The sequence below is a fragment of the Acartia tonsa genome, chromosome 11 (assembly GCF_053477335.1).
Source record: "Acartia tonsa isolate MP-2025a chromosome 11, ASM5347733v1, whole genome shotgun sequence".
Lineage (NCBI taxonomy): Eukaryota > Metazoa > Arthropoda > Copepoda > Calanoida > Acartiidae > Acartia > Acartia tonsa.
This window is the reverse complement of record NC_137270.1, coordinates 34,068,095-34,093,602: the sequence shown is the minus strand read 5'-3', so window position 1 is coordinate 34,093,602 and position 25,508 is coordinate 34,068,095. Positions and strand designations below refer to the sequence as shown.

Here is a 25,508-nt window from a genome sequence, read left to right as displayed (position 1 = left end):
CTACACACACAGAGCAGAAAAGTTCGTCTCCCTCATTCAATAACAAAATCCCTCATTTATTTATCTTCCTTTATTCTGCTTATGCTTTTTATTGTTGTTTTTTATCTGTACTTACAAAATCATCTTTTTTTACTTTGAAGTTAAAACTTTAAAAGCATCTTAATGTCTAAATGAAGTAATATGAATTAAATGTTATATTAGACATAAAGCAATAAATCTTTAAAGAGTAGCTGCACTACTAAAACTGCTCCACTTACCAGTGATGTATCTGTAGTAAGACATGGTGAAACTGTAATCCTGTGGGGTCTTCGGGATAAACTAATATTTTTTACAATTTTTTTTTACAATTTTTGTGTTAGCTTTGTCGTATTTTGATTCGATATATCGCGGGTCAGGTTCGGGAGTCTAATCCCCTCGCAATAAGCTTCCACAAGATTTCTGAAATTAAATAGAAATTATTTTGTGAAAATAATATATTAAAATAGTTATCTATCGCATCGTATTATAGACAACTTTCCGCGGGTATTAAAATAAAAAAAATTCAGGGCTAAACTGTTATTGATTTTATGATTTTTACTTTGATTACCGTGGAAAATTGTCTGTAATACGATGCTAAACATGATTTTTTAGTATGTCTAAGAACCAGTTCTATTCCACCGGATTTTAGATAGTTTCGAAGCTTACTATATTGGAAAACCCTTTTGCAACATTTTGAAATGTATTTTAATTTTAAACAGTTAGACTTTTGTATGGCAGTTGATAGAAATAAAAATAAATAACGGGCTACTTCATTAGGTCTTATTTATGGTCCAAATCTTGGTAGAAATGTGCATTTTAACGCGGCCAAAAGTCTTAGAGACAACAAATCCTTTGATTACATGACCTTTAACTGGTGGACCTAACTGTGCACATAATGACTTGGTATTGGGCCGAGAATCGAACCTCTAAACTTACAGATTCGAACGGCTGTAGGAAATAATAGAATTTATGGTTTGCTTTACACCACTCAGCAGGGATCTTAAGGGATAAGACAATAGACATTGAATTGAAAAATAACCCATCTGTAGACTACAATTAATGGTTGAAAATTTAGGACACTCCTAGTTTGAACAAACTAGTTTGATTTTTTTTAAATACCAAAAGTTTTAAGCGAGTGAAAGTTATGTATAACTTTTTCCTCTCCCTCCTTGCATTTTAAACATCATAAAACTTTAGTTTAAAAATTTTTAAAACAAAATTTTGTAAAAAACTGTCCAAGCACTTAAAGCTTTAACAATATTTATTATAGTTGTTTGAGTTTCAAGGCTGCTATTTCACAACTAACCCTGTGTTAAATCTGACCAAAAATATGCACTCCCACCAAATTATCTTTTTTTGCGAGCGTGCGAAAAATATTGTATGTGTTTTTCTTATGCATATTTGGAGGTGGCTTTTTGTGGAGGTCTTTTTGTTTGTGTATGTGAGTGTGTGTGTGTGTTTGTGTATGTGTGTGTGTGTGTATGGTAGTAAGGTGAGTATTTTTTTTGTGTGTGCGCTTGTGTGTTGAAAGCAGATTTTGTGACACACCAAAAAAATACTCAAACTGTGTTTGACCTGTTTGAGGGGCGGAGAATAATATTATTCAAAACAAATGTTAGAAAACAGCAAAGGCCAGAGGATTTGAGAAAATTAAACACCAAACACTATTTATAGGATGGTTTCCCTCAAAGGGCCTAATCTATATAAAAAACAACTTTGAAAAAAAGTCGCAAATACATGATGGTTGGGGGAGTGTGTTTTTGTTTTACTGTAAGTCAGGACAGGATAGATTATTTATGGTAAAGGGTAGCCCCGCAAAATTTGGTAATCCCTCCAGTGTTCACAAAAATAACCCCTTCCTTATTCTTTATTTATAGGTAATTTTTATTGTATTGGAATCTTCGAGCACGATTTAAAACTAAACAAACCATGCCAAAATTAACGATAAGAGCTATAGGTTACAAACAGATGAACAAACACGTCTTGAAAAAAGCTTCGCTTTTTAATAAATAATAAAGATAAGTAAAAAAATAAATCTTTAGCCGTTCTGTTCATAACTAAATTTTTTAGAAGAATAATCACATATTTATATTTCAGCCTTAGTAACAAAGTAATAAAAATATTAAGCTTAACTTTATAATTGTTCTTTAAAATGTAATAAAAGCAATATCTAGTGAAAAAACTTTTTAAAAACTAATTAGGCTTTTGGTTTGTTTCTCAATCAATAATTTATATGAGAAAACCAACGACTATAGCTCAACCGCTTGTTGTCGGGTTTGATTCTCGGTCTAACACCGCCTCATAGCTAAAGACATTAAAAATCGTTTCTACTGCTGCTATGTAGGTGCTCAACGTTTGAGTGTAAGGAATTCCTTAGCAAAAAATAAGGCAAAAGTCATTACCATGCAAAGTTAGGACTTTAAGACAATGGTTGTGTAATCAAAGTTATAGTTGCCTTTAGGATGTATGGATGTCTAATCATCCAATTCATAAGCAAGATTTGGATCAGAATTACTAAGAACAAATGGTGTATCCTGTCCTCCAGAGGCTATCCAACTTTAAAATAACACATAGTATTATTAAATTATTAATATTTTAAGTCCTTTTACAAACGTTATTAATAATAATCATAAAATATATTTCAATTCCATTATGTCAAGAAATGCAATAAGTATTTAAATTTGGTTATTAATTAAAAAAATAAATAATTATAAATTAACTATTTCACTTGATAATGTCAAGGAAGGTCCCTGCAATGTACTGCTGAGATAACGCTAAATATTATTTTTACTTTTAAAACTTTTTTACTTTTAAAGCATAACACTTTTTACAATTTTCTTAACAGACCGTTAGTTTAGTGTTTAAAAAACACTTTGTTTTTTTCTTCTGAAAGGTAAAGGATAAGCTAAAATTAACGAGCAAAAATATTCTCTGTTGCCAAGTTTTTGTTTGTAATTGTTTAGCTGTTGTGAAAATTAGAGATACAATAATGATAAACAATTCAATTTGAATTAACCTTTCATAGAAACGTTTCCTAAAAGTAACTTAACCCCAAACATAAAGTACGAAGTTATTTTTTTAACAGCCACTTCTCATCACGTCATGATAAGCGCTAAGCGAACTGCAAATAAACAAGGATGACAACATCCATAAAAGCGAAGCTCTGAAACGGTTGGACAAAAGGGCATTAACACTTGTAGAGTGTCAGAACTGAAGCAAAATTTAAAGTAAATTTGTTGAAAAATTGCTTGATGCAGGATAATGTCTAAGAACACACTTACATTTTTAGGACTTGATTATAGAGTTGCTTCGCTAATAATATTGTACTTTGTTGTTCCAGGAATCAGTATACCAAAAATTAGATCAATCGGATAATTAGATCGTGTACAAATTTGTTGTTAAAAAGTGAAAAAATCAACTTGTTGAAACCTAACTACTACAGGTATCTCCATGCAAAATTTGAAATCGATAGGATAATTTTAACGTGCCTAAATTAACGAAAAAAGCTCTCCGTCTCGGACTTACTGACGGACGTCAAGCGGACCGAAAAAAAAGCTTCGCTTTAAATATAAGAAGAAATGCCTTTGAATTTACAGAATACTTAACTAATTCAACTACCATGTACACCAGAACTTCTATACAATGGTACTGAATTCAATATTGTTTATCGGGTTGTTTACTTAAAATAGGGAGTACATATAAATTTATCCACCATTGTCTTATCCTTTAGGATTCCTAAATAAATGGGCATAACACTTTCTGCATGCAACCAATTATCTTTGGAAATAATAATTTGATTTTATTTGGTTTATTTATCAGTTTGAATTTAGAAAAACATTTGACACAAAAACCAATTTGCCTAGTTTTTTTACAAAAAGCTTTTAATATATTATCAAGGGTATGGTCAGAAGCAGAGGCGTGCATAAGGGGTAAATCCACCATCCAAGAAAATTAAGGGCCCGATGGATATACCCTCTAGGTATCCACCTCCCTGCACCTCATTGTCAAAGGTATACAACCCCCTCAAATAGCCAATGAGGGATTTAAGGTAAAAATTTACCACCTCCCCCACTGAAAGCCTTTTGCACGCCCCTTTTTTTAAACAACAATTTAGTGTTTGATAGAATATTCATCTGAGTTGTAGAACAATGATTTCTAAGACAACAAGGTACAATATTTTAAGCAAAACATTTCTTCAATAAAATCATGAAATGTATGTAAACTGTATCTTGTATTTAAGCAATATTGCAACAAATTTTAATTGTTTATACTATAATTCAAAACTATTTTTTTTTAAAGATTGCCAAGAATTAATTTAAGTTTTCTCTACCGTCAGAGCTTCGCTTTTGTGGATGTTATCTTTCTTGTTAATGCTACAAGTGATTTATTTAGAAGAAAATATTTCAATAAAGACCTTTGATTGAAAGACTGTTCAAGAATATTTTGAAGTTGCATTAATTTTGTTATCTCGTGCAAACAAAGCTAATTTAATATCAACTAAATATGTCATGCAAAACAAACAAGGATGACAATATCCATAAAAACGAAGCTTTAAGACGGTAGTACAAATGAACTTTAACTCTTGCAGAGTGTCAGAGCGGAATAATCTGAATATAAATATATAAAAGTTAAACAAAATTAAGGACGTATTTATATTTTTAGCACTTGATTATAGAGTTGCTTCGCTAATGATGTTGTAATGCGTTGTCCAAGGAATCAGCATTCCAAAAATCAGATCAATCGGATAATTATATCAAAGAAAAATTGTTTTTAAAAAAGGTAAAAATCAAAATGTTTAAAATGGACGTACGGAAATTCTGGTAACGATTTTCGAGTTGCTACGCTTTCAAAATTGTACCTAACCACTACAGGAATCACAATGCAAAGTTTGAAAATGATAGAAAAATTGTGACATGCCTAAATTAAGGTGGAATAAAGCTAACCGTTACGGACAAACGGAAGAACTGACCCTAATTATAGAAAAGCTTCGCTTTTAAAAACATTTATTTCTTGAAAGTCGTTTTAAACTTTTATTTACCTTTTTTAAGGAAAGCAATTTAACTGTTTGAAATTGCATTTTTCAGAATATAATTGGCTAAAAATTAATTAATTGTCCTAAAATGTTAGGCTCACTTTTGTAGGTAATTTTTTTTGCAGGCAACTTGTTGCAAATTATTTTATTCATTAGGTTTATGCTGATAATTCACATTTCCAGTATGGCTCCGAAACCGATTAATATCCGCTAGATTAGAACCGGTTCTAAGCATACTGAAAAATCATGTATCGTATTGTATTATATCCACTTGAATATAAAAATGTTCAATCATAATATCAAAACCAGTTTTACCTTTGGTAAATCGGGGCTGATAAAACTAGTTTTAATCTTATAATTGTACATTTTTATATCCGCGGAAAGCTGTTTATAATACGATGCGATAAATAACTATACATTTAATCACTAAATAATACTGTGTGTTTTATCTTTAATTCTGTGGCTTACCGAAAAATGTTCTTGTGTGTCAGACTGGAGGTTGGGACTGGACTACAATCTCGGGCTGACCCTAACACCGACCTTAGCTATCTATCTATCTATCTTGCTATCTGTCTATCTATCCTACCTGATACAGTTTCGTCACACACAATGGATAGATTTGGGCGGGGGGCGCATGCAGTTTTACCCAGGTTAAAGGGATGAGAAACTTAAGCAAATTAAATTTTTGGTGTAATTAAATATTTAATTTAAGTACAATTAAGTAGTTTATTTCCTTTTGCAATTAAAATTTTTTATTAATTATGAAATAATAATATATTTTATCCTGCTTCCTAAAAAGATGAAACCGTTGAGCTGAACTGTTTTACGACTGCTTTTCAGTGAAGCCTTCCTTTATTTAAGTCACTAAAAACCTCCACCCCTCACTTTAGTTTTTAGATTAATTGAAAATAAGGGTAGGGGAGGTTAATTTTTCCCCCTAACCCTCCAGGGTATACATCTTAAAAACCCAATATACCTAACCTAAAGTTTGAAGTTAGAAACAATTTGTATCTGTAGTTTAGTACAAAGCTCATCCTAAAATAACAAGAAATGGGAATAGTCCCTTTCGTAACATCGCCCCATTAGTGGCGATTCGTCGTATTTTTAAAATGGCTTTTTATAGGTTATTTTAGGTTAGGTTAGGTTATATTGGGTTAGGTGATTGCCCAACAGGGTTAGGTAATTGGCCCCGCAGGGTTAGAGCTCCCCGCAGGGTCTAGAAATAGGAGAAAAGCTACTGTGAAGAATCGCCCCATAAGGAGATATGTTACGAAAGGGACTATACCCCAAGAAATTCATTTAAACTTTTAGATAATTTATTTATCTTCTTTCCATGATTTCACAAACACACAAGCACAAATAAAATTAGTCACACACACACACACAAACAAACATATAAAAAGACAAAATAACAAAAAAACACATTGAAAAATAGACCCACTCTTTTTTTAGTGTTTACGATTTGCTCGCCTGTTTTTGAAGCATAGCACCTTCAGACATTATCGTATATTTAGCCGCCGTCAAAAGAATTTATTTTTACTTTTAAACAATTTAAAATTACATAATTTAAATTTACTTAGATTTAAGCAAAACTGGATTTTTAAAGTTTTACATATTAGAATTAACAATATCTTATAAACAACAAATAAATAAAGGTTTATGTCTTTTTGTTCTTTAAGATCACTGAAATTTTAATTATGCTTTCCATAAAAAGCTTTTTTTAAAATAAAAAGCCTTATTTTATTCCTATTATTTAAAGGAGTAATGTTTTTTTTGTCTGGCGCTAAATATCTCCATAACTACTAAACCGATTGTGTTCTCTATTTTTGGTAAGCTTCACATAAGCCCTGTGACAGTTTTAGGCTATTTTATTTTAAGAATCTAGGATAGTTTTAACTTATATTTCTAGACCCTGGATGCTAGGGGCATATTATCTAGTACTTGATAGGACACCTAAAATTTGAGAAAAGAAAATAGATTATCACAAATTAAATTTTTTTAAAAGCTTGAATTTTTTTTCAGCCATTGTCCTCTCCCTCCTTGCTCATTTCTAAATGTTTCAATTGTAAGAAATGTTTTTAGTTTTTGACATGGCGTGTCATTTTTTCCCCATGGATTTTAAGGTATAAGAAAAAGTGCGATAATTTGGTGTACATCTAAAATTGCACACTCGTTGAAAAGTTTGGGGACTTAAGGTTTGTACAACGTTATCAAGAATTATTAGAAGTATCCAAAGTTTTTAGGCCTACTTATAGGAGTTTGTGTTTGCAAAACTTTGGGAGCCAGTATGATTTTAAGTCCAATGTCCTCCCTATAATTTTTAGTGTTTTTAGTATCGAGCCACTTAATAGTAGGCTACTAACCCTTTAATTGCTCAACTTTTGTATGGAAGTCCTAACTATGTATGGTATTGGTAATGACATTTTTTGGATCATGACATTCCCTTTACTAGTATACTATTACAGTCGCGCATCTGACATAGCAGTAGGTACAAATTAATAACGCAGTGTGGGCCGGAATTCCAAACCATAACTTCCCCAACGACGAGCGGATGCGCTACTGTCGCGGGTTGAGTGTTAGACAAGCTACAAATAAATGAATACAAATGTTTCATTACTTTTTTGCTGCGCAACTTATGGATATAATTTTCCTCATTGCCCCTATCTTCAAAAAGAAAAGCTTCTCTATCAAATAGTCCGTATCGGATAGCCCTTTTCGTTAATTTAGTTATGTTATAACTGTCTCATCAATTTTGAAACCTATAATTTTGTTTAGACTTATATATCAATATTCTGTTCTGACACTCTACAAGTTTATTTGTCACACTGTCTGATTTTAGAGCTTCGCTTTCACAGATATCGTCATCTCTGTTGTTTTGTGTAACTTTTGTCACTTTATCTTTCGTGTAATCGAGATGCAAGATAATGAGAATTATTTAACCTTTTAGAGGACAGTATTCTTACAAAACAAGGATGAAAACATTCATAAGTAGTTTGACTGCATTTCCTCATTTTTTGTTTGATTTTTATACAATAAAAAATGTATACATTAGTTGTGATTTTTTTAATGATACTTTTTAACAATTTTACTCCTTTTGCATCAGTCTTAATTTTTTTTATATTTATTTATGTTGTTATTTTCTATTACAGATGCGATTGATGATAAAGATCTTTTTTCTTTGAAATATATTTCTTTGTGAAGCAGCAGTAGTTACTAATTTATTAATGTTATGGTTGATATAAATTTATAACTGTTAAAAGTGTATACATGAGTAGTGAAGCTCAAATCATAGAAGTAAACACAGAGAAGGAAAAGAAAAGAATAACAGACAGCCTTTAAGATGCTCTTATTAGTGGTGATGGTGAGCTAAATGTTATCAAAGTGCAGGCCCATTATGAAAACTTATATATTGAACTATGATCCAATTTTTGTAGTCATAGCAGCCTCCAACCAAGCAATATTAAAAAAGAAAAAAAATTGCAAATTTGATTACTAAAATTCATAAAGTAAATAATGTAGTTTGTAGATAATGGTTATATTTCATGTCAAGAGGCTCCATTGGAGGCTGATATGACTACAAAAAATGATACATTGGTTAATAGACAAGTTGTTGTAATGGTCATGTACTTAGATAACATTTAGCTCATCATCACTACCAGTAAGAGCATCTTAACGGCCATCATCTTCAAAATCAAGATTTTAAATTGGATTTTTTAACACATCAAAAAACATTTTTGTATACTTTTCAGGGTAATTTTTATCTTTAATATGTATTTAGGTTCATCCATAAGACTGGGGGTCAGCAGCTGTCCTCTAAAGTGATAGGGATAGAATTTCTTTTTTTCAATTATTTCTTATTTAGAAAAATCATTAAAATCTACTTTAAACAGTTTTTCATAATAATTAATGCATAAATCCCTTAAAAATTATTATTTTATCAGAATCAATTTTTAAAAGTGGAGAAAATTGCAAAACAAACGTTTTCCCATTGATTTTCTTTTGATTTGCATAATGAAGTGGACCAGTAAAAAATAAAAAAAATTAGATTTTGCTTGATATATAAGCATTTTACTTTAAAAAGAATCTTTTTCTTTTAACATACGTGTTGCTTTAACAAATAGAAACAAGCTTAAAGCTGTACACTTATGGACTACCACAGACAAAATATCCAGGAAAATGTAGATTGCATAGTGAAGTGGTTCAGGGTTTATATCTGTACACAAAATTTCAGCATTCTATAAAATATATTTGATAACAGCTGAAAAAAATGTCTTCAAAAGCAGAAAACTAAATCTCAAATTATTTGAATTGATTTACAAACACAGCCTTAAAACTGCCTTTCTTCAGTTCTTACTGCATTGAATCTCTTCTGTACAACAAAATTAATGAGGTCCATATTAGTAGCATCCATAACCCTTTACAGTCGGGCCCCTTGCCGCACCTTTAACTGTCGGGGGGGGGGGGGGGGGGGCGGTCGTTCAACGCCCCCCCCCCCTATTATATCAGTTCCTATTAAAGCTAAAGGGCTAAATTTTTTTGTGCAAGTCCCCTGTTTGATAATAAATTTCCGACCTTTTATAAGTCTAAGTCAATTTTCGCTTCCTTCACCCTTTTATTTAACAACCTTTGTTTTTAGGTATTTTTTTTACTGAAAAATTTCAAACGGCTGTAATTTTCTTATTTTTGAAGCTAGAAGAACAATTTTTTTCCAGAAAATGTTTATCTTTATGTAAATTTTACATATCAAAATATAAATTTCAGCGGCCACAGCTGTACTTGGCAGCTGCCAGCTGCTGAAGTCGGCGGTCGGCGGGAAAACGGCGGCGGATCTTTATGAAATTTTAATACGTTATGTAGACATGTCAGAAAAGCTTAAGTTTCAAATTTGAAGTCTCTAAGTCAAAAATTGCGGCCACAGGAGCCTTTTAAAGATATCTGGAGACCTGGAGGATCAGGACCTGCAGGACTCTCAGTTATGTGTCATACCCGTACTTGAAAAGTCACGCAGTTTGGGCTCTTTATCTTTTACACACAGAAAATGAGATAGAAAAAACCCGAGGGGGGGGGGGCATTGCTACTAACTTTTATTACACATGTAAGAATTACACAGTACAAGTCAGGGAGGGAGGGGACATTAGATCGAAAATTATCATGACATCCAAAGTTTTATGATAGCGCTTTCTCCTTCGCTAGCTTCAAACTTTGGGTACTTTAAATTCTGATTAGTTGGCTCAAACTAGAAGTGCCCAAACTTTTCAACCAATAATTCCAATCTAAAAATGGTGAGAATGTTATCTATAATACAAAGTAGAATGATGTCTGTCCGTCTGTCCGGCCCTTAAGATTTTGAACCCAGTATTAGTGTCGGACTGATTATGACGTAACAAAAAAAATTAGCCAATGAGAGGACATTATTGACCAATGGTAAAATTCATAGTGTCCTCTCATTGGCTAATTTTTTTTGTTACGTCATAATCAGTCCGACACTAATACTGGGTTCTAAGATTTTGGTAACCACTTAACCGATCGGATTCTACTCTTCAGGGAATATACCTACTGGTCCTGTGGTGGTTTTAGGCTATTTTTTAGGGGGGTGGAACACCCCCAACCCTCATAAAAATGAAAAAATCCCCCCCTCATTTTTTTTCTTCTTTTTTTAATTATTTAAAATTAGTGGTGGAGTGGGGGCTTCTCATCAGGTACTTAATTTCTTTTTTTTAAATTATTTAAAATTTGTGGGAGCATAACCAGAGGTAATTGTTTTTTTTTCTTTAATTATCTCTTGGGGCAAAGCCCCTAGAGGCTAGGGGCGAAGCCGCTAGTTTATCATAATTGGGGATGTATATAAATTTTTTGTCAATTGTCTTATCCCTCAAGAAACGTGAATACAAGTGCAAATAAAATTTGCTGCTTAATTTAGTAAGTATGGAAAATTGTGTAAATAAATTTTAAAAAAAAATACATTTTGATTAAAGGCTAATTATAGGGTTATGTGAATAAAAAATTATGATTTTTAAAAGATTCCATTTGAATAAAAAGCTGTCTTGAATTGAAGTCGTGAAAGCATTAGAGAGTTAAGAAGGGGAAGGGAGGCCTTCCAAATTTCATGGTTGCTGATACTCTAGGATCTGTAGGGATAAGATAAAGGCCGATAAATTGATGTACAACCCCAATGATTATGCACAAGATTACCCCTTAGTAGATTACAATTATTGGATGAAACGTACGTTTGGACACTTAAAAGGGAAAGGCAGGTCTTCAAAATTTCATGGTTGCTGATACTCAGGGAACTATAGGGATAAGACAATTGCCGATAAATTGATGTACAACCCCAAGATTACCCCTTTAGTAGATTGCAATTAATGGACGAAACGTACGTTTGGACACTTAAAAGGGTAAGGCAGGCCTTTTAAATTTCATTTTTTGTTGCTGATATTCAAGAATCTACAGGGATAGACAATGGCCGATAAATTGATATACAACCCCAATGATTATGCACAAGATTACCCCTTTAGTAGGTTATAATTTGTGGTTAAAACGTTTGATCACTAAACTTAATGAAGCAATTAATCAAAATTTGATGAAATCCCCAAAATTGTTAAACAAACAAATAAAAAAAAACATAATCATAAAACTTTGGGGACTTGTGTAATTAACAGCCCAATTTTGTCTCCTCCTTCCCTGTTCCTACGGCACGCCTTTGTCTGTACATTTTGATTGTTGATAACCCTCTACACACCCCCCCCCCTCAACACGAAACGCCTGGTGCAAAAATACTTCCAAACTTGTCTATTCTTATTCTTAAGTTGTACTCTGTCTCTTAGTGATGAAACATGTTTATATAGTTTTTCTACATTTCTCGTTTAAAATACATGTTTTTATCTACATTTATACTAGTGTCTGTTGTATCGCTGGACGCCGGAAAGGAAAAGCAGTATTTTTGAAAGGGGCTATTTAAGATTATTACAGATTCTGATACATAAAGACTAATGAAAAATGCAAAAAACGAAATCAAAAGCGTTCCTTCTTGGGAGAAAATCCGGGAAAAAGATTTTAGCTATTTTTAACCTAAAATTCACATTGGCAAGCCTGCAAAAAAAACAGACATTATAAACATGTCATTTCTCAGCACCATTGGAAAGCTCATAACCTTTAGTTTTCATTTTGGTATATAACGTTTTTGTACTATTATTAGTTTTTGAGCTATCCTCTGAAGTATACTCAAGTTTTAAAAATGAAGTTTTTTCTTGAATTTTAAGTTTGATACTTGTTACAAAACTTTTTAAAATTGTATTTCTTAGCCCCTTGGAGTTAGATAATTAAGTTTATATAGGTATATTTGTATATTTTGGGTGCATTAAATTTTAGCTTAATTAAAAATAGTCTTTGGAATATAAGCTACATAAACTACATTTAATAGTGATGTAAAGTGTAGTAGATAAATGGTTACTTGGAGTATATAATGCCCCATGAGGTAACTGAAATAAATATAAGAAAATGAAAAAAAAAAAAAAAAAAATTTTGAGGTGCCCCCACTTTGTTATTTTGTTTTTTTTGGGGGGTTGGGGGAGTCCCACTCCCCCAACCCCCCAAGAAAATAGCCTAAAGCCACCACAGGACCAGTAGGTATATTCCCTGAAGAGTAGAATCCGATCGGTTCAGTGGTTACCGAGATCTTAAGGAACAGACGGAAAGACATTATTCTACTTTGTATTATAGATTGCGTTCTATATGATCTTAGCGTTGTATGACCATATGCACTGATGCAGTCTTTGATTTTAGATAAACACCTTATTTTTAAAAAATGCAGATTATCTGCGCAGGTTTCCCAAAAACTGGGACCAAGTCAATGGCCAAGGCTCTGAGAGAGTTAGGCTACACTGTTTACGATTTTGAGGAGCATTTAGAAGAAAATATGGATAAGTTCAACGATTATTTCGATGGATACAAAGATTCTTCAGAATTGATGGAAGCTTATAGGTAAATCTTTTTATAGTTCCTATAAAAAATGAAGTCATACTGGAATACCATTGGTCAATAAAATGTAGACTGGCCTGTCACTGGCAATTTAGTCTGTAAATTGGCCTATCATTGGTCATTTGAATAGTATGACGTCATTTTTTTATAGGTTGATAAAGAGCTTCAAATTTCTTATTTTAAGCAAAGCTACTCTACAAAAAAAATCAATAAAATGTCAACTTGTATTACACACACATCTTATATTATAAGTACTGAAGCTACTCTATAATTCATTTTGTCTGTCAGTCCGTCAATCACTCATTATGTCATTCTGTAATTGAATTTAATCAGCTGCTATTAAAGCTAGGCCTCTGATTTTTTTTGCCAATTTTCCCATCATTATGTGGCATATTTAAGTATATAATATCCATAGCAGTTCGACTGCTTTAAAACAGCTTTTCCCACTTAATGCACATTTTTTCTTCTTCTCGAAAAAGCACAATGTACATGTAGAACATATGTGAAGCCAACCTTTGATCCTGATTCTAATAAATGCCAACTGTGTATTATGGAAAAAGTTGCAATTTTATATTCAGAAAAAGAATCTAGGATCTACTGCAGTTCACGGTAAAATATTGCTGGTAACGAATATTGCCAAAAATCTATGAATTTTAAAGGCTGCTAGCTGCCAAACGGCTGAACGTACAGATCATACCCGCACACCATTTTAAGCGGTATAAGAAGCCCTACAAATAATCTGGAATAGTCAAGATCCAATGATGCACAGGGAAAGCTTCACTAAAGAAAAAAAGCGTAAAATAGGCCTTTATCGCGCATTTCTCTGCACTGCGAGATAATTTTGCATTATTGAATTATGTCTATTCCAGATTATTTGTAGGCCTTCTTATGTGCGGGCATGATCTGTACGTTCAGCCGTTTGGCAGCTAGCAGCCTTTTAAATTCATAAATTTTTGGCAATATTCGTTACCAACAATATTTTACCGTGAACTGCAGTAGATCCAGAATTTATTATCAATAAACTCCATGAAATCTTTTCTAAATGCATCCATAGAAAATATCATCATCTAAAGAAACTTAAGAATGTAGCTGTTTAAAATTGGCATTTTTATGATTAATTAAATATTTTGTTACAAATCTCCTAAAATATTTTGAAAACATAATCTAATTCTCCTGTAAAAAATTTCATTTTTTTAGTTTCTTTCTGAAGATTGCACAAACATGAAACTTTAAGTCAAAGATAAATAAAATTGAAGTAAAAGAACTTTGTTTTACTAAAAATATTTAAAATCGCCATTATCTTTAAAAACTTTTAATCAAAACTAATCCTATTGTTTAGAAATATTGATGCCTGCACTGATCAGCCTACTTGTACTATGTGGCTCACTTTCTTCAACAACTATCCGGATGCGAAGGCAAAGAAAAAAAATTGAAAATAATTGGTTTCATTTTAGTTTCTCAGCGTGGCTTCCTATGCGGGGGGGGAATTTAGGGGATAAAAAGCGATCTAACCTAAAGTAACAAACAAACAAAAAACTACCCCCCCCCCACTTTTCCCTTATTGATTTTTTTTTAAGTGGGGGCGGAGGTTCTGTGCGGACCTAGACCCTTTAAGGGCCACTGCAACAAAATACCTAAAAATGCCACATTATATTTTTAAAATTGTTGTACTTTTATTTGTAGGAAAAATATTTAGGTTAAGGTGAATTTTACAAATAGGGAGGTTCCTAGGACAGCTACCAGAAAAATGTGTTAACATCATTGCAAAGGCTTGTTGGTAAAATCTCTGAAAAGCACAACACAATGAGTTAAGTGGTTAGCATTAGGGAAAAGACAATGGCCGATAAGTTGATGTAAATCCCCAATAAAAATAATCAAAATTACCCCTTCAGTAGATTAAAATTAATTGTTGAAACGTTTGAACACTCAACTTAATGATCCAACCAATGTAAATTTACTGAATTCCCCGAAGTTGTTAAGCCAGCATATAGAGAAAACGTTATTATACAACATTGGTGACAAGTTTAATAAACAGCCCAATGCCCCCCCCCCCCCTCCTCTCTCTGGGTTAGCATGACCATAAGGGACAGATAGACTACAGGGCATCATTCTACTTTATCTTTTACACTTTCTTGAAATAATTTCTTTTTTTTCTGTGAAGGTGATTTTGATGGAAAGGGACAGTGCTGAAGTTTGGTACAACTCGTACATAAAAATGCTAGACTATTATACAGAAAAAAATGTTTCTTGGTTTGAAAAAAATCTTCCTTCGCTTTCACATGCTTTGCTCCCCATTATCAGGAATAAATCTACATATTTATATTCGTAGCTGTTTATAGTGCCCTAGCAAAATGGGGATAAATAACACTGCTTTTGGCCTAACTATTCTATTGACGTCGAAAAATTCTTTATACCCCATCTCTTTTCTAGGGGTTTTCTTTTCCCCTTCCCTTTATCTTTCCCTCTACTATAACGTCAATAGAATAGGTAGGCCAAAAGCTGTGTCATTTATCCCCATTTTCCTAGGGCAGTAAACACAGCTACTGTATATCCTGATTAGATGAAACCTAACTATGCACCTTCAAGAAGGGATTTTTAGTTTTGTTTTTGGTGAATATGGTTTCTGTTTAATATAGCTAGTTATATCATCAAAAAAAAAAGTTTTACCATTGTTTTTTTTTTTTAAACTTTAAGCGATTTTTGAAGAAATGTCATCAAATGATTTTAAGTGGGTGGTTACTTTTTGAGCTCGACAACCCTCTTTAGATCCTGATCAAGAAGACAAACACCTAGGGGATATAAACCCACCTTCTGCACTCCTCTAATTCTATGTATATTTATTAAAAGCGAAGCTCTTCTATAATTAGGGTCGGTCCGTCCGTACGTCCGTCCGAGATAGTTAGCTTTTATTCCTTAATTTAGGCATGTTAGAATTGTTCTATTGATTTCAAACTTTGCATGGTTATTCCTGTAGTAGTTAGGTACGATTTAGAAAGCGTAGCAACTCTATAATCGTTACCAGAATGTCCGTACGTCCATTTTAAACATGTTGATTTTCTTACTTTTTTAATAACAATTTTTTATGTGATAAAAACATCCGATTGATCTGATTTTTTAATTACTGATTCCTATTACAATAAGGTACAATATTATGAGCAAAGTATCTCTATAATAAAGTATTAAAAATGTCAGTATGTCCTTAAACAGAATTCTGCATTTAAGAAGTTTTGCAACAAATAGTCCAACATATGCTAAGTTTTTATTTTTAAGTTGGGTAAACAAAACTGAAGATTAATAATTAATCAGAATTTAAATACAGGATAATGTTTAAGCACTTATCACCATGCAAAGTTTGAAGTCGATAGGACAATTCTAACATGCCTAAATTAACAAAAAGGGCCTTAATTATAGAAATGCGTCGCTTTTAAAGGGAAGTAAAAGTAAGGGTAGGGGATAGGGTAATGAAGGTAAAAAAGGTACAACTGAAGTCTTTAGTGATATTCCCTTTAGTTTAATAAGATCCTAGCATACCCCCTCAAAGATCCATGGAGGGAGAGGACATTGAGTTGTTTATTACACCAATCCCCAAAGTTTTATACTAACGTTTATTTGTTGACTTAACAACTTTTGGAACCTTTATTAAATTTTGATTGATTGGTACATAAAGTTGAGTGTCCAAACATTTCATGTGATCTAAAAAAGGGTTAATGTTGTTTATCATTATTGGGGATATACATCAATTTATCGGCCTTTGTCTTATCCCTTTAGATTCCTGGGATACAAGTGCGTCTAAGCTTTTTAATTTGGGAGGGGGGGAGGGATCACTCATTTACCCCCCCCCCTCCCGCCATTGGACGTCTTTGCTTAGATTGTATGTATATTTATCTGTATTGTCTGGAAGTCCAACCTATACTAAATGGTTAAAGTTGGCAGAACATTGCATGATGAGGTGCGGGATAATAACTTTAAACAAAGATGATACTTAATATATCGTATTGCATATTCGAGTATTATTTTTAAAGCAACTATAAGCCTCTAGGGGTAATTTAGGTAGGAGATGGTGTCGATCACCCCCATTCCTTGCTTTCAATTTTTTTTTTTCGGGGGTGGTAATATTTTTCTTAGGACAATTTCTCATGGGAGGTTGGAGATACCCTTTCAAAAAAAATTATACTTCAGCTTCACTATAAAAGAGAACCAAATGGGTTCGGTGGTTAACGAGATCATTCACTACAAAAAAAAGCTTACTACTTCATATAATAGGATAGGTTTTTATGGATAAACATACACTTTTGTTCTAAATATGATAATAAATATTTTGCCTCGTATTATACAGCTTTTCGTGGATATTAAAATAAAAATGACGAAAACCAGTTTTGCTAGACCCGAGGGGCAGAAGGTCCGGGCTAACTAAATTTTCGAAGTCAAACTGGAATAAAATTCACTAAGCTCCAATTATCCCTGTACCCCAAAGGTCAGCTGCTTTCAGAGATCCATATTGGGAACAGAAAGCTGTTAGCAAAGAGTGCTGGATGTATCAGGAATGACAGGATTAGGAATTCAGACTAGGAATTAGGTACTAGGAAGGTTTATAAATATTTTAGGTGAGGGTGTCACAACCTTCCCAAGAGAAATCTCCCCTAGAAAAATAAACCCCAACCAATTTGTTTTACTTTCCATTTGAAAAAAATAAAGGTGTGGGGGGTACCCAAACTTATTGGTGGTATCCCTAACAGAGCACTATAGACCCCTTTACCTCTTATTTTAAATAAACTGAAAATCAGAGTGGGAGGGAGGGGGGGGGAGAGGGAGTAGCTCTTCAAGTGTTTTTGATTTACTTTATGTAGATCGGGTTAAGTTAAGTTATATTTAGTACATGGTAGCCCCGCTGTGGTATAGAACCAAGTTCATAAGCCACGCAGTAGTTTAGGTAAAAAACTAACCTCTTTCTTACTTTCAAATTAATTAATAAGTAGTAGTGGGGGTCTAGTGTTCAATATGCAAAGCACCAACGTTTAATCCTTAATCTCTAAATATCAGTATGAGATGCACAACGCTGCAGTAAAACAACTAGTTCCTGCTGATCAACTACTTGTATTTAAGGTATATTAAGCAGCTTATAGCGCATAATAAAAAATGACGTCAACAATACAAATGACCATTAATAGACTAGTATATATTTTACAATTGGTCAATTAAAATGTATAATGACATATCATTGGTCTTTTGTATTATATTACGTCATTTTGATTAGGCACTATAAGCTGCTTCATAGTATAAGTATACGGTAAAATACCAGCATTGAAACAAGAATGATTACCTTCAATAGTAACTGTTATATATTGAAACATAAAGATAGATATGTTTTTCAATATAAGCGCACCTAAAAATAATATTATTACACTTATTTACATAATTTTATGCATGGTTTGGTACTTTCATAACCTGGGTTAGCCGTTGCAAAAGCATCATAATGTATTGAATGTCAGAAAATTAAAAATCACAAAGAAAAAAAAAAATAATTGAGAGAAAGAAAGGAAACAGTAAAAAATAACCATTCTAAAAGAAAATAGTAATATATTTCTTAATAAATTAGCATTTGAGAATAAAACATAGCATTGTTATTTATGCTATCTACTTATTTCAGACTGGTGAAGGCTGGCAAAACTTGTGCAAATTTCTTGGAAAGGAAAGACATCATCTATATTCTTAATTAAGCTCATTAAAAAATAAATATTAAAGCTGCTTTACAATTATCATGTGTAGTGTACTTCCAGGCTTTTTTGAGGGGGGGTAAAATCTTAACAGGAAAAAAATCACGAAACCTATATGTGTTTTTCAGCTGTTGTTGGGGGGCAACATATCGAAAAATTGATGACCTCTCCATTTGCCCACCAAATATTATTTTATATTTATATCCCTTGTTGGTTATACCTTATTCCTGGTTAATTAACCCCCTAAAATCTGTTAAAGGGAGTAAATATAACCAGAAGTTAAAAATTGTACCACATGTTAAAATTTTTGAGGGGGGTAATTTAACTATGTAAACACACTTATTGGTTTTTTTCCATGATATAATTATCCTATTCATCTGTATTTTTGTAACAATGATTCCTAGAACAAACTAGATTCAATAGTGTAAGCGGAGCATCTATATTATCCTAAAAAATATAAATATGTCCTTAAACAGAATCATTCATTTACTCACTTTTAAATAATTATGTTTACACCTTGATTTGACAAACCCCAAACTGTCCCAGTTTTGAGCAAGACGATTCCAGTTACGTCATATACGTTTCGGGAAAGAAAAAGGGAAGGGGGGAAGAAAATCTCTTCAAGAGAGATGGGAGAAAAGGGAAGAGATTTTCTTCCCCCCTTCCCTTTTTATATGACGTCACAGGAATCGTCTTGCTCAAAACTGGGACAGTTTGGGGTTTGTTCTTGATTTTAATGGTGTCCTACAGGAGGTACCTGACACTCCTTTCCCCCGGGAGAATGTGGGGGGTACCAGCAGCAATATTGTGGATCAGTTCCTCAAGTTCGACCTTCATACCAGAATGAAACAGGCATTTCAAGTTTCTAGTGCTTCATATCTTTAGAAGCAAAGCTACTCTATAATTCCCATTGTCCGTCATCTTTCTGTCCGTATGACACGGTTTAGGGGACACATGATTTTTTGAGTTCCTAATCAAAATACACGGCTAAAACATTTTGACAACATTCACATCATTAAGGAGAATTATGAACTATAAAACACCCTTGGTGGACTACTTTTCTATGGGAAATATTCACAGGGGTAGGACTGCTTTTCAGCTCCTCAATAGGTAGAGATAATTTTACGTGGTCTTTTCCTACGTGTCAAGCATAGAGTGAACTATCATGTTCTAGAAGGAATATCCACTAGTGGTCGGGGCTTAGCTGTGGCGACAGATTTAGTGTACCCTATTTAACAAATGCTCCTAAAATCTCCTTGTCCGAATTTTCATATATAATTTTTTTTTGATAATTTTAATGGATGTTGTTATCCTGGTTCTTATTTATAAACCGATTTTATATGCTGTTTTGCCACATATAAAAGACCTTTAACAACAGCAAGCTTTTTTCTTCTTTTTCTCTATCTTCTTTTTGAATGAACATCTGCTAAATAACTGACTTTGTCTGTTTGTTAATCAATGTTTTTTTGTGCTTTTATACTCATGGGTGTTGTCATCCTTGTTCATCTGTCTGTCTTCTTATTCAACTATTGCTAGAACCTTAAAATGTGGCAAGGAGGTGTCAAGAAGCCTGACGGTTGCTGGAATTATCTTATCTCTTTGTATTGGTTCAGCTGTGGCTTATATCAATCCTGAGTTTATTAATGGCCTGTATGAAAACAATGTGTGAATACACATTACTGCATACTTCCTACCTTTTAGGAAACTGTCATTTGGGAAGAAAATTTTGACATAAAATAATCATATCAATAAAATTTGACTTTAAACATATGCAATATAATATATACCTCAAATCCACCTCTTCTACTCCCCCCCTTTCCTACTGCTACTTGATGAACGAATTGATCTATAAATGAGGTCCATAGTAGTAACCTAAGTTAAAGAAATTTTCCACTGTCAATATATCCACGAATTTTAAATCTAACCATTGTTGTAATAAATATTATAGTAATAAATAAATTTTCTTTTTAATTATTTTATTTGGTTAATAATTTTTTGATGGAATAAATGAAAAAATGTTTTAATTTTCAGATTTAAAATTATTTTAATTTATTTAATTATACACATTTGTTATGCCTCTAGCGTAGCATAAGAAAATATTCAATATTTAGAAATAAGTATTCAGGGTTAATCTAAAGATCTACAATTGTTACTTATCGCATCGTATTATAAACATATATAGATACATAATTTTTCCGTATGGCTCAGAACCACGTCTAATCCAGCTGATATATATTAATTGATTTTGAAGCAATACTAGAATAGTTATTTCTCGAGGGCACCGGCTAAAAAAACTGGTTTTAATCTTATGATTGTACATTTCTATATTCGTAGAAAGCTGGATATAATACGATGCTAGACATAGTTTTTTCGTATGTATGACATATGAGAACCAGTTCCTATCCACTGGATTCAAATAAATACGAGAATAGTTATTTCTCGTATCGTATTATAAACGGCTTTCCGCGGATATAGAATGTACAATTATGATTGTACATTTCTATATTCGTAGAAAACTGGATATAATACGATGCTAGACATAGTTTTTTCGTTTGGATGAGAACCGGTTCCTAACCACCGGATTCGAATGAATACGAGAAAATATATGTATATTAATACAGATTTTCGTAGGGTTAAGTTTTTAATGGTTAGTTCAGCTGGAATTTAAACATATATTGAATATTTAATCATATGTTTGTTACAACAAATGAAACTGAGAAATACAAGCTAAATAATTACTGTAATGTTGGCATTGAGAAGAGCAATACAGTCTATCCATGATACAGTGTGCTTTAAATAGTTGTTTGCACTAAAGATTGAAAGGCATCAAAATGAAAAACAAAATAATCAGGCTTAATCCCTTAAAGTGCCTTGTCGTGAACAAAAAATCCCACCCCCCTCCAACTTATTTTAAATATTCTTTAAAACTGGAGGAAGTTAGTTTTGTTTGGTTCTTTGTTTATTACTTTTGGTTAATGGTACTGTCGTGTGGTTGAGTTGCACCTGGACTGAATAGTCAACTTGTCAACTAAAGGCCAGACTCTTGGTCCTTCACCTCATACCCGTGGTACAGTACATTACAGACAACCAACCCTTTGATTGCACGATCTTTGTCTGGAGATCCTAACTGTGCATGGTAATGAGTTGCGCCTGTTTGGGGCCAAGGCATTCCCCCTACTCTACTTTTTGATGTCCTGTGCCAAACAAAGCAGGTAGGTACCATTATTAACGTCTTTGGTATGATGCGAATTCGAGTTGCATCCTTCCCATCAATTTCCTTGGCACTTTAATTAGGACTTGTGGGTAATTTACACTTTAACCTTATGAGTGGATAGTTAAGGTTTCGTGATTTTTTGGTCACGGTATCATTGCGACAATTAATGCAACCAAAGCATGAACATGACGCTGTATTAGCAATGACTGAAGCCACGTTAAATCCTAGGGACTTTTCAATGCAACCTAGGATCAAAACATGACTCCTAGTCGTTGAACTAACAAACACCACTAATACACTAGTGAGCTACTACATAATGCTAGTCCACAAGGATTTTTCAATCAACCTATGACCTTACAGCGTTTTTCGATCACTAGTGCACCATGCCAAGGACCACCATTGCATACCTGATTTAGGGCTAAGGCTTCCCCCGACTCTTACTCCAAATCTCTAACACCTGAAAGAGCAGCAGTAGGTACTAATTTTACATCTTTAGTATTGATGCGGTCTGGGGACTCGAACCCGACACCTCCCCAACAGATAAGCGGATGTTAAACCACTAAGCCATATCTGCAGGTTTTACTTTTGGTTAGGTTAGGTTATTTTAGTAACTGGGTAGCAATGTAGGGTTTGAGTTTGGGCAAATGTAGGTTTGACAGGGTCAGGCCCCAATTCAGGGGATTAGACCTAGGAATAAATATGTCCCTCCTCCTATTTTCAATTAAATGTCTTATTCATGTATTATGTCTCATTAATGTCTTGCATCTCACTCATTTCATATGTCTCATTCATGTCTGATTTACATCTCATGTCTCATGTATCATTCATGTCTTATGTCTCATGTCTCATTCATGTGTATGCCTCATGTCTTATTCATGTATTATGCCTCATGTCTCATTCATGTCTTATGTCTCATGTCTCATTCATGTGTATGCCTCATGTCTCATTCATGTATTATGCCTCATTACTCATTTATGTCTTATGTCTCATGTCTCATTCATTTGTCTGTCTCATGTCTCATCCATGTATTATGCCTCATGTCTCATTCATGTGTTATGCCTCATGTCTCATTCATGTGTATGCCTCATGTCTCATTCATGTATTATGCCTCATGTCTCATTCATGTCTTATGTCTCATGTCTCATGTCTCATTCATGTCTTATGCCTCATGTCTCATTCATGTGTTTGCCTCATGTCTCATCCATGTATTATGCCTCATGTCTCATTCATGTGTATGCCTCATGCCTCATCCATGTATTATGCCTCATGTCTCATCCATTTGTTATGCCTCATGTCTCATTCATGTGTATGCCTCATGTCTTATTCATGTGTTATGCCTCATGTCTTATTCATGTACTATGTCTCAATCATGTGTTTGCCTCATGTCTTATTCATGTGTTATGCCTTATGTCTATTTCATGTATTATGCTTCATGTATTATCTCTCATGTCTCATTTATGTCTAATATATTGCAAATGCCTCAGGTTTCAATCATGCCTCATGCCTCATTCATGTCTCTTGTCTCATCAATGTCTTATTTATTATTAATTACCTATGGTACCCCTGCTTAACAAAATTAGAAAAAAAAGAAAATTAATATTTTTAAACAGTGTAAATATCATTCAGATCTTTAAATATTAGCAATTGGCAAGAAGAGATGTTTATTTCTATTCATGCATAATTTAACCCTATCCAAAGCTGAATAATCCCCTTATTTTTTAATGTTCAACAATAAGGAGGGAGGGGGGAGGGGGTTGCTCTGGAAGAGGCACTTAAAGGATTAAGCCTGATTACTTTGCTTTTCATTTTGATTCCTTTCTAGAGAAGCTTCACTCTTACATCAATAAACACAAAGCATTTATTTCACAAGTGTATTTAGCAAAGGATTTTATATAGCGTCACCTTTATTTCTGGGAAAAACATCAATACAAAATCAATTATATACAGGGTGGGGCAAATAAGACCGGACAAACTTTCAACGGCCATAGCGTCAAAACTACTTGACCAATCAGGACGTTTGACCACACTATAAAAAGCTTAGGTAATGACCTTTTAGCACAAAAAAATCTTTGGACGAAGATGGGCGTGTACAACGTGCTGGCCGCGCATATGTTCAACAAGGCAGATTCCAAATGCGCCGGTGGTTTAATCTTGATTCACGACTAGGGCCCACTACATCTGACCTCAGCCCATCTGTAGGTGAGGTAGAGTTATGCAACTCGCTGGGGATACTGTTAAATACATAAGTAAGACACTAGAAAAGACTAGAGCTCTCTATCTGAAATGGCTTGGCCGTAGTACTCCAGCAAAGTGGAACGGGGCAGATTTTGAGATGTAAAAAACGTCAAAAACCGTGAAAATTCGTGAAAATTTCTCTGTTCTTGACTTTAGGGACCCATATGGAACTTTAAAACTCATTTTAGACTATAGGTTGCGCTGACAACCCTAGCTGAAACTTCATGCCATTTCTAAAAAGGTAAAGAACGTCGTTCTAGCTCAACTGTGGTCCAAATAAGAGCCTCCGTCTATAAGGGTAGCTTGAAAGTTGGGGAATTTGGATCCTGCGGTTACTCACGTTCCTATGGAAATGCGGTCTCCCAGCAGCCCGATCTTAATTAAATGGACTTTTGGGCCTGGGGCTACTTTGAAGCATGCACCAATAGACGTGCCCATACCGAAAAAAACCTCCCTCATTGCCACTATCAAGGAGAACTACGCCAGCTTGGACAGGTACATTTTGACCTGGACTTGCCGGCGGTTGAGGAGGCTGGTAGAGGCGGTGATTAAGTCTGGCGTCAATTTTATTGAATAATCTTATAGTCATATATCTATTTTGCTTGCCAGTTTTTAAAATTCAATAAAATCTTTAAAATTGACGATTTTATGTTCATTTGTTTAGAAGTTAGAATTTGTCCGGTCTTATTTGCCCCACCCTGTAAGTAAGATTAATTTTTTAACTTAAAAAAGTTATTAGTTAAAAGATAAGAAAAAATTGAAGAGATAACTTAGGGCCTTTTTAGTTTGTGAAAGTGATCATTACTGAATACAATCATTTTCAATGATGCTACCCTAAAGTTCAATCTTGTTGTCACTTATTCTGCTAAATACTACTTAGAAGCTGGTAAAAATATTTCCTACAAAAAGAGACAAATTAAAAAAAAACTTTTGGCTAACATACCAAATTTACTTCATATTTCTAATATGACGTCAATCTGAATAGATTTGCGAAATGTTGTAACATTTCTCCCTATTTTTAGGAGACGCTTTTACCAGCCTCTATTTTTAAATATTTTGGGATTATATTTTGTCGGCTTAAACTCTTAAAGCAATATAAATGATTTTATGATGACCCAACAAGGTTTGCTGGCACCCTTTGGGCTACAGGTTGCAGATATATCGAACATTCCAGTTTCTAGTAGTGTGTAATTATTACACTTAAAAGGTTACTTTATTATTGCCTCTTACCTAAATAGAGAATAAGACAGAAAAAGCTGAGGGGTTGGAAGTGCTTTTACCTTCCTACCCCCCCCCCCCCTCCAATTTATGAGTTAAA

General features: G+C 33.5%; 2 protein-coding genes and 1 long non-coding RNA gene across 5 annotated transcripts in view; 2 read left to right on the top strand and 1 right to left on the bottom strand.

Annotated features, from left to right (window-relative positions):
* LOC145332679 (uncharacterized) overlaps positions 1 to 5,614 on the bottom strand; it is a 33,530-nt gene extending 27,916 nt beyond the window's left edge. For both annotated transcript variants that reach the window (XM_080177688.1, XM_080177689.1), the window contains exons 1-2: positions 5,519 to 5,614; positions 258 to 438 (exon numbers count right to left, since the gene is read on the bottom strand). In XM_080177688.1, coding sequence (XP_080033814.1) covers positions 258 to 282 — 25 coding nt within the window. In that variant the 5' untranslated portion in view covers positions 283 to 438; positions 5,519 to 5,614. The remainder of the gene's footprint in view (positions 1 to 257; positions 439 to 5,518) is intronic.
* Positions 5,615 to 12,811: 7,197 nt separating this feature from the next.
* LOC145332678 (uncharacterized) lies at positions 12,812 to 14,486 on the top strand. The gene is made up of 2 exons (XR_013884260.1): positions 12,812 to 13,030; positions 14,367 to 14,486. It is a non-coding gene; the product is annotated as an uncharacterized LOC145332678 (long non-coding RNA).
* Positions 14,487 to 15,156: 670 nt separating this feature from the next.
* Positions 15,157 to 20,715, top strand: LOC145332677 (uncharacterized). Of its 2 annotated transcripts, none has more exons than XM_080177687.1 (7): positions 15,157 to 15,328; positions 16,929 to 16,976; positions 17,502 to 17,568; positions 18,068 to 18,130; positions 18,675 to 18,718; positions 19,494 to 19,593; positions 20,297 to 20,715. In XM_080177687.1, the coding sequence occupies exons 1-7, from the start codon at positions 15,198 to 15,200 to the stop codon at positions 20,408 to 20,410; spliced, it is 567 nt and encodes a 188-aa protein (XP_080033813.1). In that variant the 5' UTR covers positions 15,157 to 15,197; the 3' UTR covers positions 20,411 to 20,715. The 2 variants fall into 2 exon arrangements, with proteins under 2 accessions (XP_080033813.1, XP_080033812.1); XM_080177686.1 differs by having other exon boundaries at positions 15,158 to 15,328; positions 17,502 to 17,561; positions 18,061 to 18,130.
* The last annotated feature ends 4,793 nt before the right edge of the window (positions 20,716 to 25,508 follow it).

Coding starts and splice junctions, on each gene's coding strand:
- LOC145332677 (XM_080177687.1), top strand. CDS start 15,198: ATGGAAAGGGACAGTGCTGAAGTTTGGTACAACTCGTACATAAAAATG. Junction 17,569..18,067: donor AAGAGTGCTGGATGTATCAG/GAATGACAGGAT, acceptor TCTAAATATCAG/TATGAGATGCACAACGCTGC. Junction 18,131..18,674: donor ATCAACTACTTGTATTTAAG/GTATATTAAGCA, acceptor TACTTATTTCAG/ACTGGTGAAGGCTGGCAAAA.